We start from the raw sequence: 17,090 nt of genomic DNA, 5'->3' as shown, positions 1-17,090 counted from the left end.
CAAAATCTTCCACCCCAACCTCTATCCACCCACCACACATTTAGTAGATATCTGCGACTCCTTCTTTCCCACAGCCAATGCAGACCTTCATACAATAATCGTCTTCACAGGTTGTACTCACCCCGTCCTTCCCTACCATCATTTTAATCATCTAAGTCCGTCCCATGCAAATTTTTTGTCCTCTCTCCACTTTATTTATTTGTCCATTTATTTAATTCAATTTCTGCTTCTCCCTACCTGTCTCTCTGTATATATCAATCTGTCAGTTTATCAATCAAGTAATGAGTCAGCGTTATCAGCCTGCCTGCCTACCTAGCTAACTGCCTATCTACATTCCTATTATTTATCTTTAGCTGTTTATCAGTATGTGTCTATTTGCCTATCAGTCAGTCTATCTATCCATCAGTCTAATACCTCATTCTCTTCCCATTCCAGCCAGTCTCAAGCACTTCAGCCATAATCTAAAGCCACAACAAACACCCTCGGAAGTTTGGGCACGTTGTGGAGGCCTGGGCTTGTTTTGGGCGTTTTTTGGGGCGTGATTGGGAAGTGGAGTGCGACTGATGTGGGCGTGGCAGGATGGAGAGGGGCGGCCAGAAGGATGCCGCCCATATACACGCACTTATCATAGAGGTGAGTGAGAAAAATTTACTTAAGTGTCCGCATTGAAATTCGTCTTACGTTTTCTTTTCACTGTTTTTTATTTTGGGATTTCGTGGGAGCTATTCATCGGCGATTTATTTTACTTCATCAGCCATGTCGTCTTGTAAGTTACCTATATATTCTGTGTCTGTATCAAGAAGACATTAATATAGTGCAAGAGGAGATATATAAGTGTTATGTGCAAAATAAATTGATGAGGAAGAAGTGCTACGACATTTTCAAAGTCGCTAAACGGTCTTGTGTGTTGTTGGGACGGCTTAGTGAACGTTATTAATGTCTATCCTGAATGATATTTTTCCTACTGCAATTCCCACACCCACGTCCACACCAGCAGACTGACCCTTACTCATAACACATGAGTGAGTATCTAGTGGAGCGTTACTTATGAGCCACCCTGTAAGTAGGGGTGTAATAATTATGCTTTCGTCTGATCTGTCTGTCTTTCTGTCTATCTTTCTGTTCGATATGTCTTTCTGTCTGCCTTTCTGTCTGTCTTTTTGATATGTCTTTCTGTCTGCCTTTCTGTCTGTCTTTCTGATATGTCTTTCTGTCTGCCTTTCTGTCTGTCTTTCTGATATGTCTTTCTGTCTGCCTTTCTGTCTGTCTTTCTGATATGTCTTTCTGTCTGCCTTTCTGTCCGTCTTTCTGCCTGATATGTCTTTCTGTCCGCTTTTCTATCTATCTTTCTACCTGATATGTCTTTCTGTCTGCCTTTTTGTCTGTCTTTCTGTCTGCCTTTCTCTCTGGTCTGTCTGCCTGTCTTTAATGTGTGTCCAGTGCATGTGCCTGCTAATACGCCTTCACGTGGTGGCACTGTACACGTACCTACCTATCTGTTATTCCGTCTGTCTGTCTGTCTGTCTATCTGTCTGCCCATCTATCTGTCTGTCTGTCTGCCAGAGTCCGTTTATCTGCCTGTATCTGTCTGTGTCTATCGATCTGTCTGTCAGTCTTTTGTATTTCTTCTTATCAGTCGAATTTATCTCTGATTTTCTATATGCCTGTTTCATCTCTCTCTCTCTCTCTCTCTCTCTCTCTCTCTCTCTCTCTCTCTCTCTCTCTCTCTCTCTCTCTCTCTCTCTCTCTCTCTCTCACTTAATGAACCCACTTGTTGCAGGGAAGGGCGACATGACACGCAACTCACATTCCTCTCTCTCACTTTCTCTAATTTTCTCTCATTTTCTCTTCCTTTTATTATCTTACCCAGGCTCCTTTTATCACCAATTTTCGTACTGTCAATTTCCCTCTTTGTCGCTCACTAATTATCTTACTTTTATCCTCTCTCTCTCTCTCTCTCTCTCTCTCTCTCTCTCTCTCTCTCTCTCTCTCTCTCTCTCTCATTTTGTTTTCCCGTTTTTCTTTAGTATTCTACTTTCATTTTCCTCGTCCATTGTCTTTCTCACTCATTCTATTACCTTTCATGGTCTCACCTTTCCTCATCTTACTAATTTTCTTTCACTAATTTTCTCTAATTTTTTCTTTCTCTTGATTTATCATGCTTACATTTTCTTACTTTCTCTAATTTTCTCATTTTGCACGTGCTTTCTCTCATTTCCTTTCCTTTCTAGTCCCATCATAGTCAGTCCTGGGTTATTGTTCTTTATTACCAGCCGCGATGGCGAAGCTGGTATTGTTTTTAGTTTGTGTGTGTCTTTGTGTGTGTCTGTGTGTCTATTGGCACGATAACTTCGCAGCCGCTCAAGATATCATCACAAAATTTTACAGGTGTGTAGTAGGGATGAAAATCTCGGAGGAGTTCGAAATTGGTGAAAGTAGGTCAAGTTCATATTTCGAGCCGCGTTAGATATGTGTCGGCTAGCGGCTGGAGCGATTTCCCCGTTGGGGGAGCCTCTAGTTTTCTTTCATTTTATTCATTTTCTCTGTTTATTTTTCACTTTTCCTGTTTTTTTTTTTTTTAAGTTTTACTGGTTCTTTTTTTCCCATTTTCTCTCTTTCACTCTTCTGTGTGTTATCGGATACCGGTACTCTTATTTACCCTCCCAGTTGCGATGGTTTGGGCATATGGAGAGAATGGATAATGAGCGATTGGTGAAAAAGATAACTAGATCTGATGTGAGAGGTGTAAGGCTGAGAGGAAGACCACGAACAGGATGGATGGACAGTGCGAATAGAGCTCTGGATGCGAGAGGGATGTCTGTTGAGCAAGGAAGAGTGGCTGTGCGTGACAGAAATAAATGGAGGGAAATTTTGAATGAATAAATGATGACGCAGCCCTGAAGGGATATTCTCCCGCATTTGGTCTAATCAGCTAGTCAGGTCAGGTGCGGGTAAGGGGATGGGTCTGTTATGATGTGGCAGGGATAAACCAGCTCTGCTGTCGGGCCCTGCTGCGGATGTCACTGATTGCATTGCGCAGTTGACCCTTGTGGGGTGTGGTACGGTGAGGATCTGTCCGTTCTCCCCTTTGGGGCTAAGATGCGAATGAATGTGTTTGAATGGATGAGTAAATGGGGAGTGTGTCGTCCTGTCTCGGCTACCTCCCTTTCCTTGGGGGAAGCAGCCTAGGTACATAGATAGATAGTTTCTTTCGTTTCCTGCATTTCGTTTCTTGTCATTTTTCTTATTCATTTTTTCATTTTAGTTTGCGTTCACTATCAAAGTATTTTTTCTTAATTATTTTCATCATTTATTTTCAGTACTGACATTCCTTTTATCATTTTTTCTTTGCTATTATCCTTAATATTCCTTGTTAATTTCTGCTGTTGATTTTCCATAGTTGTGTTTCTTATACTTTTTCTTATTAATTTTTCTTTTGGTGGTAGGTGGTGATGACCAGCCGACCATCATCCACTCACTTGATGTACTGTAGTGTTGCCAGACAGACCACTGGGTTCTTCAACAACTCACTTTTCAATCCATCGTTTCATTTTCTATTTCATTTGTGTTTTCTTTCCCTTCACCATACACTCGCTTGCACTCCAAATCTTCCATTCTTTTCTGGTGACCTTTTCTTTTTTCATGTTCTTTATCCTCGCTCCTTTTTTTTTATTACCTCCGCCAACGATGTTGAAGGAGGTATGTATTCACCTATGTTTGTCTGTATGTTTGTTTGTCCACACAGTATCACCAGAAATTTTGTGGAAGGGTGGGCCATGGGTCAAGAAAGAACTGATTAAATTTGGGGGCGGATCTGGAGCCGGATCCTGCAGTGGCACTGGCGGATGTACGGGCTCTTTGAGTGCTTTCTAGTTATACAGTAATTGTATCATTATTTTCTCCTTCCCGAAAATTCTCTTGCCCTCCAGTCTTCCATTCTACTTCTTATATATTTGTTCATGTTCTTCTCGATTTTTTTTTTTTTTTTTTGTCAATATTTCATCCCTTTCATTTTCTTACTCTCCCAACCTTTTTTTCTGTTCTTTATTAATTATCTTTCCTGTTAGTATCTGGCGTGGGCGGGATTTTGGCTGTTGTTTTCCATTGTCTCTCCTTTATTTACATTCCTCCATCATTCTGCGACTCCTTATATATTCTTTTATTTAATTATGTATTTATTTCACTTATTTAATTATTTATTTACACATTTATTTATTTATTTACACATATTTATTTGTTTTCGGCAGTACTTGGAGTGGGCGGGACTGGAGTCGTTGGCGGAGCAGGTGCGGGCGGAGTGTGAGAGTCGAGGATGGGCGGTGAGCAGGGAGGATGAGCGTGGTGGAAGCAGCAGCAGCAGAAGCAGCAGCAGATCCAGTAGGTTGGACACAGCAGACGACCTTACCATGCCAGCGGACAATAGTGAGGAGATTCTCAGCTACTACGACACGGGACAAGGCGCCAAATTTTTTCAAGTGAGTTTCCTTTGTGGTGTTTTGAATCATTGTTGGCTTTCAAGAGATTCTCAGCTACAACGGCAAAGGATGAGGTGGCATTTTATTATTATTATTATTATTATTTCTAGGTCACTGCCACATCTTGAATTCAAAGGGTGGTATACAATAACCCAAAATCGAGAAGTGAGATGCAGACCCCAAAATTCTGACTGCGTTTTTGAAGTACTTGACAATGATGGATCGTATTTGGCATTGTTGCTGGCTGCATTGTTTAGTATGGGATGCAGGCTGACTATATGTATCAACCACAGGCGTTCCATAAATGCCGTCAGAAATTAGGGTTTTGCACTCCGCTTTACGATTTAAGGTTTAAGTATTTGCCCTTAAGTCGTGGTTGAGTGGAATTCAGGCATAGACGTGAGATATATGGAGTCTTCTCGGTTGCTTTAGTTGTTTAACCTTACCTGGGCGGAGGATTTTGTCCTCTTGCATAATATTTCTCACAGCTCGGTAGCAAAGGAAATGTTATGGTTCTACATCTTTCTGTGCTGAAAATTTTTCGTGAGTAATGCTATCCCTTGTTACAGCTTAGCATTCAGTACGGAGAGATATCAGTCTTGGGGACAAGTTGAAGACACACACACACCACAAAGCCCGCCAGGAGACAGGACGTGTGTGCTAGGCAATCCCTAGGTCCTGTTCTCCCCACTTACTGTTTTTTAACCAGCCCATACCCCACTGACCGGGCTAATGTATGGCCCGGCCTGCAATAAAGTTGCAGGAAATCTTTGAACGAACGAACGAACGAACGTTGAAGACAGAGTAAGAAGTAGTCAAATCAGCCCTATAGCCTATTGTTGCTGTACATGGCCATCGCTTGAGCTGGAAGGGTTAAAACAACAACCGCACTGCAGTCACTACGTGGGAGGTGATAATTTTACAAAAAAGTAATAAATAAAATAAATTAAAAGATAAACCCCTAACATGCCGGCAGGGTCGTTTGAGCCCACTACGTAAAAATCGGCGAAACAGTTTGGGATGGAAACAATGCTCTCTGACACGTTTACACGACCCACCTCACCGTCCCAGGGCACTCGGACTCGACGGACTGTAAGAACTGCACGTGAATAGCCCACCACCTCCTCTCATAGCCGCCCTGTATTCCCCCGCTACGGCCTTAGTACCTCTGAAATATGGACAGAACTCTTCCCTATGGGTGGGGAGAGTGATGAAGACAACCTGTCATCAGAGGAAGAGGAGCGGAAGAGCAGCACTGACGATCTCGATACTGATTCCGACGAGTGGGAGTTATCCTCCTCCGAAGGTCGGGACGATGATGGCAATGGTGATGAGGATAGTAATGATGATGGTTGTTCACTGCCCATCGTGACGAGGGAGAGGCAAGCACATCACGATATCACGGTGCCACTGTTTCCCATCCACCACCACTTCCCACCGCCTCCCACCACCAGTCACCATCCAGCGCTGCCTCACCACCTGCCACAGCACCGTCTGTTCCAGGGACTTCTGCCTCACTGTCACGCCCCATGCCAGCCCCTCGGCCTTCCCTTGTTACCGGCAGAGTTGCCAGCAGACGTGGCACCCGCCAGGGCAGGAGAGGGCAGGCCAGGCAGCAGCGGGTTAATGTATGTACTGTACCTGCCTCACCATCTCGCCCGACTTGCTCCTGGACTGATGGGACTCGGTCCCTCGCAACGACGTAAAACTGACGACTCAATCTCAGGCGTACACAACACGATGGGACTGACGGCGAGCAGCAGGACTATGTCTTTCCTAGTTTTCTTCGGCCATGTCCTGATTTCTCACATAGCGACTGAGACAAACCGATACTTTCATCAGACAAACCCCGAGACTGGACCTCATTCGACGTACAGGACACAGAAATGGACAGCCGTTAATGTGCCCTCCTTGTACGTGTTCTTGATACTGGACTACTGACGTTGTTGATACCCCTTTATGAAGACACATGCACTTGTCGACTACTGGACGACAGACGCACTGATCGCCTTGAGGTATTCGGCAAGTACATGTCTCGCAACACCTACCAGAACATCCTGAGGTATCTTCATTTCTCGGACAACACGTCCACTGACCCCACCGACACTTTCTGAAAAATCAGGCCCGTTCTGGAAAACCTCAAAGCCAAAATAAAGCTGCATTTTGGAGTCTTCCAAAAGCTGGTGATTTACGAATCGCATGTGTTGTTCCGTGGCAGTCTTCCATTTTGCCAGTTCATGCCATCTAAGCGTCATCGTCATGGCATCAACATACTTGTACTGTGCTATTGTGAGACGGGTGTTGTCCTTGACATGATTATAATTATACACCAGGGCAACGACTGATATCCTTCACAATAATCGTCTTGGGATTTCTGGTGCAGTTGTAAAGAAAATGATGGAAAATTATCTGGATAAAGGCCACATAGTTTACACACTTCTCTTGACCTTGCAACTCACCTGCACAACATGAACACAGGCTGCTGTGGCACTGTCAGGCCCAACCGGCATGGCATGACGCAGTTCAGTGACATTCAGGAGAGGGGCACTGTCCAGCAGATGCGCTGCAGAGATCTTCTTGCCCTACGTTGGAGAGACAAGTATGATATTCCCATGCTGTCAACTGTGAGCACAGGTCGTCTCATCGACACAGGGAGAGTTGATCTGGCAACGGAATGCAGCATCAAAAAAAACAGGCTGTGCTCGACTACAATCGGAACATGCGCATACTTGACAAGAGTGACATATAGTCTGGAAGTGTACTGTAGAGTCCATTTGCTTTTTGTCAAGTGGTACAAGAAGCTCTTCCTCCACTTGGTAGATGTGTGTGTTTTGAATGTACATCATTACTACTGCCAGAAAACTGGAAAGACGATGGCGATGAGACAGTTCGTTCACGACTGTATGTACGAACTTCTTGAGGAATACGGCCGACAGACGACAATGCTGCGTTCAAGTGCTGCACGCGGACATGCCTGACAGACTTTGTGCCAGAGAGTGGGCGGCGATACATTGCCTGGAGAAGGTGCCATCCCCTCCTGTTGTTGGACCGTCGAGGGCCGATAGGAAGGCTGCACAGCTCAGGTGCCATGTCTGTGCAACCACGGAAAGGCGCAGGCGCAAGAAGAAACTAACCACCTTGCAGTGCCATGGGTGTCAGGTGGCTGTGCCTCCCCTGTTTCCCTGAATACCATAGCCTGGTTAGGTACTAGGCCTAGCCAAGGAACAGTGCAGATTGTATTGTGTAACAGAAAGAACGTATGTGCGTAAGTGCAACTAGAAAAAAATAAGTGCAAAGTAAAAGTATTTAACAATACGAACGTATGTGAGTAAGTGCAAACTAGAAGTATTTAACAGTAAGAACGTATGTGAATAAGTGCAAACTAGAAAAATGAGTGCAGACTAAAAGTAAGAAAGCAAATGTAGAAAGTTTATTTTGCAAGTGCCATTCCATGACAGTGGGTATTATCAGTGTCTGCTTTTGATCTGGAAGGGGAGCAGGGGAGGCCTTGGTGATAAATTCCTCTGGCGCTGCCTATCGTAACCCAACTTACAGGCAACAACCCACAACCAAAGCTGTAAGATTGTTGTCAGCGCCGTACTACGTTATTTTATCGTTTTATTACTTCACTGTTGTTGTCTGGTTTGTCATCCTTTTGCAGGTTGTGCTTGGAAATATTAATTTTTGTTGGTTATCATACTGTACAGTATATACTCGTACAAAGCCTACATCCATCCATCCATCATCCAATCCTACGTTGTCCCATGAGGAGCGTCGGAGCCCGGGGCTAAGCAGTTGGTCACTGTCATCCTAATCTCCAAGTATTTCCCTTTGGTCGACATTGTCTGAGATCCTTTTACCCTTCCATACACAGCTGCGCTTTTACAGTATCGCTGCATATACCTGAAATACAAATATACCCTTAGTTTTTCAAGTATACAGTAGTATACCATCCACACTATTTTTTCAACTATATGCTTATAAAGCAAATATACGTTTATCAATATTCCACGCAAATATAAAAATATATTTTGTTCTCAGATTAGACATTATGCAATGAATTTGTTCATAACGTATTATTCTATTCATTTACAACCATTTCCGCAACAAATAAAGCATTTAGTTAGAGAAATAACTATTCTGTGATTTCATCTGTTTAGATTTCACTGGCAGGTACACAATAATTTCGTTTTTTTTTTTTTTTTTTACTGAATTGTGGTGAATCATAGGATGGGTTTAGGAGATTGAAAATCATATAGGCAGATGCGCAAGACATTTATCATCAAAAAAATAAAAAAATAAAAATAAATGAATTTCGAAAAAAATGGTTCCGGCGCCGGCCCAGGGAATTGTATTTCTGGCGCTTCGTCACGTTAGGAGTAAATAAAATCAATACAGCAGGATATATATAACATCAAATGGCCTTTCAACTTTCCAAGTGACCCTCATGAATAGAGAGAGAGAGAGAGAGAGAGAGAGAGAGAGAGAGAGAAACAACTCAATATATTAGCTCCAATCACTTTACAGATAGACAAGGAATGTGGAAAACATTATATGGAGTAAGTGGGAAGTTGCTGAATGCCGTGATGAGCTTATGTGAGGGCGCTAGGGCTGCAGTGCGTGCGGATAGTGAACTCTCACCCAGAATAAAGTCCACTATTGTCTCCACTCGTTCTCTTACCCTTTCCGGAACCACGATTATCGCCTTCTTGTCAATGTCTTAACAGGCACCACCCTCTGACCCTCTCTCACCTGAGGTATGACTTTCCGACCCGCCTCCTAACCCCCCACACACACACTATAATATTTACTTACACCTACTTAGTACTTTACCTTGTGGTTCTACTACACCTTTACCTTGGTGCGCCAGCGGATTTACTTACACCCAATTATATGTACTTACAACTTCATATATCTCTTATTACTTACAGCGCTTATGTGTACTTAAACCTCTAGCAAAACTTCTTTAACCAATTTACCTCTACTTACGCCCCGCTGAGAGACTTACACTTACTGATGGGCCTACTTACACCCACTTACTGTATATCTTGACTAATAACAGTTCCACTTAAATACCTACTTACGAACCTATTTACACATCTACTTACAGATCTGGAAGAGCGTGCTGGAGAGGGGTAGAGGGGGTGCGTCGTTAGAAGTACTTACACTGGAGTTCTACTTACACGTGTACTTCGCCACGCTACCTCTCAGACACGGAAACAAGGAGGTAAGTAGATCTGCTTGTACTTACCATCTCTCTCTCTCTCTCTCTCTCTCTCTCTCTCTGCCTGTCTATCTATTATCCTGTATATATTAACTTGTCCCTCTGTATCCGTCTGTCTAATTATGCCCGTCTGTCTGTCTAGCTCTCTGTTTATGTCTGTCCTTCTCTGCTAAACTAACTGTCAATACTGAAACGGGTTGAAAGGGTTATATTTTTGCTTTATTGGTTTGGGTCTCTTAGCGTGTAAGTGAATAATTAATCACGGTTTTACTATATACACAACCTTGACACTCGGCCACTTAAAATAGCTTCCAAGGCCAAAACACACACACACACACACACACAGACGGAGACAGACAGTAATCCTTCTTCCTTTTTCCTACCAGGACCATCTTGCAGCTATGGGTGTTTTTCGGCGGTTTCTAGAGACGTGTCCTGCGAGGGTGGGTACGGTACAGGACCTGCTGCCCTTTTATGCTCTGCCCTACGTACCAGACCCTACCATGCACCCTGCCTTTACTCCAGTTTTTCAGGTATTTCTCTCTCTCTCTCTCTCTCTCTCTCTCTCTCTCTCTCTCTCTCTCTCTCTCTCTTACCTACCTAATTGTTCTTACCTAATTGTATCTTTACAGGAATGAGTCAAGCTCGTACTGTCCCGTGTCTTAAACCATATTTATCGTACATATCCTTAAATTTGTGAATTGTTTTGGCACACACTATTTCATTCGGTAGTGCATTCCATTGATCAATTGCTCTGTTTGGGAAACTGAATTTCCTTACGTCTTTATCACCTCTCTTCTTATGCAGTTTTTTGCAGTGTCCTCTTGCTGATGCTTCTCCATATGTTAAGTAATCATTTATGTCTATTTTCTCCTTTCCTGATATGCACTTATATAGCATTATCATATCACCTCTTTTCCTTCTCTCCTGTAGTGTTGGTAGATTCAGTTTATTTAGTCTTTCTTCGTAGCTTAGGTCCCTTAAGCTTGGTATCCATCTTGTAGCGGCCCTTTGAACTTTTTCAATCTTGTCTATATGCTTTTTGAGATGAGGACTCCAGACTACTGATGCATATTCCAGGGTTGGTCTAATGAATGATGTTATTATCCTTCTTAGCATGTCTTCATTTATGTATGTGAATGCTATTCTCATATTTGCAAGCAGTGTATACATGTTCCGTACCTTCTCGCTGATGTGGTCAGCCGGAGATAGTCTGTTATTGATAATCACATCAAGGTCTTTCTCTCTTTCTGATGTGTATAGGGTTTTATTTCATAACTTATAATCCCAATCAGGTCTTTTTCCATTTTTACCAAACTTGATTACATGACACTTGTCCACATTGAATTCCATTTGCCATGTACTACTCCATTCATGAAGTTTATTTAATTCTTCTTGTAGCTCCCTACAGGAGTCTGTGTTAGTAATTCTCCTTTGTATTTTTGCATCATCTGCAAACATATTCAGATAGCTCTCATTTCCAGTGTTACTGTTTATATCATTTATGTACACTAGAAACATGATTGGTGCCAGCATTGAACCCTGTGGTACTCCACTAGTGACTTCTTTCCATGATGAGTAGTTTCCTCTTAGTACTGTCCTCATTTCTCTTTTTATGAGAAAGTCTTGCATCCAACAAAACAGTTTGCCTCGAATTCCTCCTTGATGGTACAGTTTCCATAAAAGTCTTTGGTGTGGTACTGTGTCAAAAGCTTTCTTGAAATCTAAATGGATACTGTCCACCCATCCTTCCCTTTCCTGTATTGTGTTTGTTACTCTGTCATAGTAGCTCAACAGATTAGTAACACATGATTTTCCTTTTCTGAAACCAAACTGTCTTTCTGTTATCATACTGTGTTCTTCTAGATGATTTACCCAAGCTTTTCTTATAAGTTTTTCTAATACCTTGCTTACAACACTGGTCAGTGATACTGGTCGGTAGTTGAGTGGATTTTGTCTATTTCCTTTCTTGAATAAGGGGAAAATATTTGCTTTTTTCCAAATATCAGGTAGTTTACCTTGACTCAAGAATTTCTTGAAAATTAAAAATAATGGTTTACTTAACTCCTTTGCACATTCTCGTAATACCCAACATGAAATTTCATCAGGACCACTTGCTTTTCCTCTGTCTAATCTACTTAACTCCTCCTGTATTACTTTTTCTGCTATTTGTATATCTGGTAGTATGTGTGGACATGCGTGTTCCACATAGTCTCTCTCAAAATTTTTTTCTTCTGTAAAAACTAATTGGAAATTCTTATTTAGTGCTTCACAAATATCTTTCTCTTGTGTATAAGTGATTCCCTCGTCCGTAATGGATTGTATTATATCTTTTACTTTGGTTTTGCTTCTGATATAGCTGTAAAACAGCTTTGGTTGATCACTACTTTTATTTATTATATCCTCCTCAAACTGTTTTTGGGCTTCCCTCCTTATTCTTGTATAGTCGTTTCTTGCCTGTTTGTAATTATTATACGCCCTTTCACTACTGTGTCTTCTGTATCTATTCCACAACAAATCTCTTCTTTCTTTTGATTTTTTACATTCTGTATTGAACCATTTCTGTATTTTCTTATCTGCTTCTTTGTGCTGTGGGATGTACTTCTGGACTCCTATTTCATAAAATTCACAAATTTTTTATATACAGCATTTAAATCTTGTTCTCTAAGCTCATTTTCCCAATCAACTTCTAAGAAATACTTCTTTAGGTCTTGATAATTTCCCTTTTTATAGTTTAGGCTCTTTTTGTAACTGTCATTGCTGTTTACTATGTCATATGCTATCCTGAAGTTATAATTTAGTACTGCATGATCGCTTTTGCCGAGTGGAGGGTGATATATTAAACTGTCAATATCATTTTCTTGCCTAGTAAATATTAGATCTAGCACTGAAGGTACATCAAGTCCTCTTTTTCTGGTGGTTTCCCTCACATGTTGCGTTAAGAAAAACTCTTGTACGAGATCCAGGAGCTTTTGGTCCCAACAGCTTTCTTGGCTATTTATATCTAGAGTATTCCAATTTATATTTGTATTGAAGTCCCCAGTTAGTATAATTCTTTCCGATTTCTCTTCCATTTTATGTAGCAATGATCTTATACTCTGAATTGTACTCTCTGCCAGGTCCTCATATTCGTCTCTTTCCCATGTGTTTGATCTGGGTGGCATGTACAAATTGGCTACAATTACTTTACCTTCAGATGTGTCGATCTCTACTGCAATCAGTTCTACTTGTGATGGTATATCAAGTTTTATTTCCTTGACTTTTAGATTTTTCTTAGTTAATATTATAATTCCTCCTCCTTTTTTTAAATTTCTGTCTCTTCTCCATATATTGTATTCCTCTAAGTTTAGTATGTCATTGGATATCCTTGGTGTTAATTTTGTTTCAGTTAGGCATATTATTTGTGGTTCATTTTCTCTGACATAATCATTCATCTCTAGTAATTTAAATACCATTCCATCCACATTTGAGTACATCAACTTTATCATCTTGTTTATATACTTGTCATGACATGGTTCTACTACCTTCCTCCTTTTTCTTCCCTTCTGTTTGTGTACCACTTTCGTACCGCAATCCTATTACTTTGTAAAAAAAAAATTCTTCTTCTCCTCTTCTGATCTTCCCTCATTTTTTGTTTTTGCTTCCTCCCTTTTCTCTTTCAGTAATTCTAGTTCCTCTTGTGTTAGGCATCTTTTTATCCATACATTTTTGAACTCCTCTTTTTCCATAAGATTCTTTGCATTTTTTAGTATCTCTTCCACAGTGTTTACACTCTGAAAAGTCACCTTTAGAGGTCTTGTCTTGCTTTTCTCGTATTTCCCAAACCTTTTGTGTTCCTCTATGTCTTTACTACAGATTTCCTCTGATACTTCTTTCAGTAAGCTCATTACATTTGCCATCTCCTTTTTGTCTCTTGTGATCTTGTTTTTAACTTCTTCCTCTTCTATACCAGTGATTAATATTGATTTGTTTATCTCTACTGAATCTCTTACTAACTTTGGATTGTTTTGGATTATTCTTTTCACTTCCTTTTTAATGCTTTTTTCCTCCACCCTTGTTTCTAAGTCTTTCTTTACTTTCACCATTTCAGCATACGTGGTTTCTACATCATTTTTGTAGCTTTGCACAGCTTCATTCACTTGTGTTATCTTCTCCTCAATATCACTGCTCTGGTCCATAAGACTGCTTGCTTGCCTAATTGTCTCTGTGTCATTTTTGAACTCTTCCATAACACTCTCGTGATTGACTACTGTACTTGCCATTTCACTCACTTTCTTCCTAAGGGTATTCAATTCCACTGTTAGTTCACTGATGGTTGTGTCTTTCTTATTGGCCTCCCTTCCTAGTTTTTCTATCTCTTCCTTTTGCAAGTGCATTTGCTTCTTTATTTCATCAATTTCATTTTTGAAAGCCATTTCTAGTTTGTGTACACGTTCAACCAGTCTATTGTGAGTCTCCACTTCAACCAGTTCTTGGTAGAAATCATCATTTTGCTTTTTACTTTTATCCCTTTTCTTTTCCAAGTTTGTTTTACTGAAGTATGTATCCATTTTGTAATACTAAATGAACAGAGTATGTACTTACAGAGTATATACACTTTCCCCGTGTTGCTGTGTGTGTTTGTGTGTGTGTGTACTTGCAGCCATTGTTCCGGATCCTACCCAACACCTAGCTTTTACTTCAATTTTTTAGATATTTGTGTAACTTACCTGTCTGTCTGTCTGTCTACCTGTATGTGTTCTATATTTTTTCTATGCTTGTGTCTCTGCACTGCACCTGTCTGTTAATCAATCGCTCTATCTTTCTCAGTATGTATCTCTGTCAATCTGTCTGTTTATCTACCTACATAATCGACCTGTCTACTTGTTGCCAAAAAAAATTTTCCTCTCCATATTCAACCAGTCTTATCCAAACCAGACATTCACCAGCCTTCCAGGTATATGTTCATTTGTACATGTGTGTGCCTTATTATTTATTAGTAGTAGTTTATGCATAACTTTTTTATTTACCTCATGTCTTCTTACATTCTCATGTTCTTAAGGAAAGTAATTTTAGTACAGTATGCAACACAGATAACTGCATGTTGATTTTAGACAACAAAATTTACATAGAACAAACAAATTTTATGTAATATAGGGTAGTTAAGAAAGCTGACTGGACGCATGTTTACTCACGATCTCGTCAACCAGACCTAACTTAACCCAACTGGGGTGCTTTGCCCTCCCCCAGACCCCCTACGATTTTAACCATCTAGGATTGCCACTAAACCTAACGTTGCCCCCAATTCCTATCAGACTAAAACTTTTAACTAACCTACCCTAATGAACCCGTGGAAGACCCATTTGAAAAGGATATTTGAAAGACATGTGCCCGTGTGGTAAAGTATTAGTTTTTTATTTTTTTTTTTTCACAATTGTATATTTATCCTCGTGAACGTATTAATCGACCATCCTTATTTAAGTCACTTCATAAAATCCAGTTTGTGAGTATGATTAGCAGCGTGTAACTTTAATTTAATCGTCAAAATTCTGCGTTTTTGTCTAACATTAGCTGTTCAGTATAATAACATATTCGTGTCCTGCTGAGCCAGGTTTCTCCTGTTTAAAGTCTTGTTTACTGTCTTGCCGGACTTGTATTTTGGAAGAGGGTAATACGAAGCAGGAAGAATGTGTGTAAGTCTTTATACCTCGATCTGTTAAGTCACTTCTCCTCTTTTATGAGTTTGGACATTCAGATGTGGGTGTGAAATCAGGCATAATTTTTCAATCCCACTCTTAGAGGATACCGATAAAGTTTTGCTTCCAGCAAGTACTGTAGTATTCATCAACATAAATTACTTTTCTTCAGTGGCACATAATTTATAATTTCTTCTGATAAGTAAACTGGGGAAGGGGGATCTGTCTGGGTGAACCTCCGGTCAGCCGGCATTTAAGAAGAAAAGAATGTCAAAATCGAATTAATAACACACACACACACACACACACACACAAACACACACACACACACACACAAACACACACACACACACAAACACACACACACACACACACACACAAACACACACACACACACACACACACACACACACTTAAAGCTGTCCTTCAGCTGCATAAGGCGATGGCTGCAATACTCACGAAGATAGTCTTTGGTCCCAACGTGTGCGATTATGCAGACCAAACCTGGATAGGTAAACTTTGCCACACAGTCGGCACGTTAAGTCCGGGTTCGCTGAGAGAACTGTGTTTTGGTTGTGCCTCTGTTGTCTTTGCTCTTTTCTGGGCAGGTCTCGAGCTTCTTCATGATGAATGATTCCTTCGCTGCAGAGGGCTTGCCATTGTTTTCTGTCAGAGGCATTGTTTTCAAGATCTTGTTGTATGATGTTGCATTTCTTCAAGTTGTTCTTATACGATCTTTATATCTCTTCAGTCCCCCTGGGAGTTGGTGGGGAAGGCCCTGCTCAGGAATGCGAAACACTTTTTTTTTTTTTTTAATGTGTCCGACTCTGGACAAAGGCTTCTTGGCTTATCCCCAGGGCATATCCCCAAGGCCCAGTAGTCCTCCCACATCCCCACGTGTCACCACTTCGGTGCTAACACCCATCATCCATATTGAATACATGCTAGGGCTGTCTCGTACAGGACTGGTGTATTGGTATTAGTGGGGGTGTTTTTACATGTCGGCAGGTCTTCTCGTAGATCATTAAAGTCTGTCGATCTATTGCCAGACGCCTTAATCCCGTAAAGGGTGGCCACAAGCAAATCGCCTCCATGTCGCCCTGCCCCTCGCCATTTCGTTGCCCTGCTCCCAGTTCACACACCCCTCCCTCATATACCTCTCCACCCCATCCCTCCATCTCATCCTTGGCCTCCCCCTCCCCCTCCCCCTCCCCACTTCCACCTCACTCACATACACTCTCCTCGTCAGTCTCTCACTCTCCATCCTCTCCACATGGCCAAACTGCTTCAGTGTGTTTCTCCAAACGCTTCCTATCACATCCACAACCACACCACAAAGCCCTTTCACTTCGTCATTTGTCAGTCTGTCTCTCCATGTGACTCCACATGCTCCTCTCAAATAACTCATTTCCACTGCTCTTACTCTTGACTTCTATCCCTCCAACAAGGTCATAGCTTCACCTCCATATGTTAGAGTTGGTATCACAGGACTGTCATGTAGTAGCTTTTTCACTTCCATGCTCACTTCCCTGTTTCTTATCACTGCTTTCAAGGAACCAGCAACCTTTCTTCCCTGTTGTACCTTTTCAAGCACTTCTCCCTCCAAACTTCCATCCATACTCATCAAACTACCCAAGTACTTAAACATACTCACATTTTCCATTTCCTCCTCATCCAGCCTCACTGTACTTTAACTGACTTCACTTCTCTTGAAGA

At 41.3% G+C, this 17,090-nt stretch overlaps 1 protein-coding gene across 1 annotated transcript in view; it reads left to right on the top strand.

Annotated features, from left to right (window-relative positions):
• Positions 1-579: 579 nt before the first annotated feature.
• LOC145408438 (lisH domain-containing protein ARMC9-like) overlaps positions 580-17,090 on the top strand; it is a 108,180-nt gene continuing 91,669 nt past the window's right edge. The window contains exons 1-4 of the mRNA XM_080279167.1: positions 580-633; positions 4,248-4,475; positions 9,586-9,702; positions 10,086-10,232. Coding sequence (XP_080135293.1) covers positions 580-633; positions 4,248-4,475; positions 9,586-9,702; positions 10,086-10,232 — 546 coding nt within the window. The remainder of the gene's footprint in view (positions 634-4,247; positions 4,476-9,585; positions 9,703-10,085; positions 10,233-17,090) is intronic.

The sequence above is a fragment of the Coenobita brevimanus genome, chromosome 77 (assembly GCF_032717465.1).
Source record: "Coenobita brevimanus isolate Jiangsu-jjx chromosome 77, ASM3271746v2, whole genome shotgun sequence".
NCBI classification, from domain to species: domain Eukaryota; kingdom Metazoa; phylum Arthropoda; class Malacostraca; order Decapoda; family Coenobitidae; genus Coenobita; species Coenobita brevimanus.
This window is presented reverse-complemented; position numbering and strand designations above follow the sequence as displayed.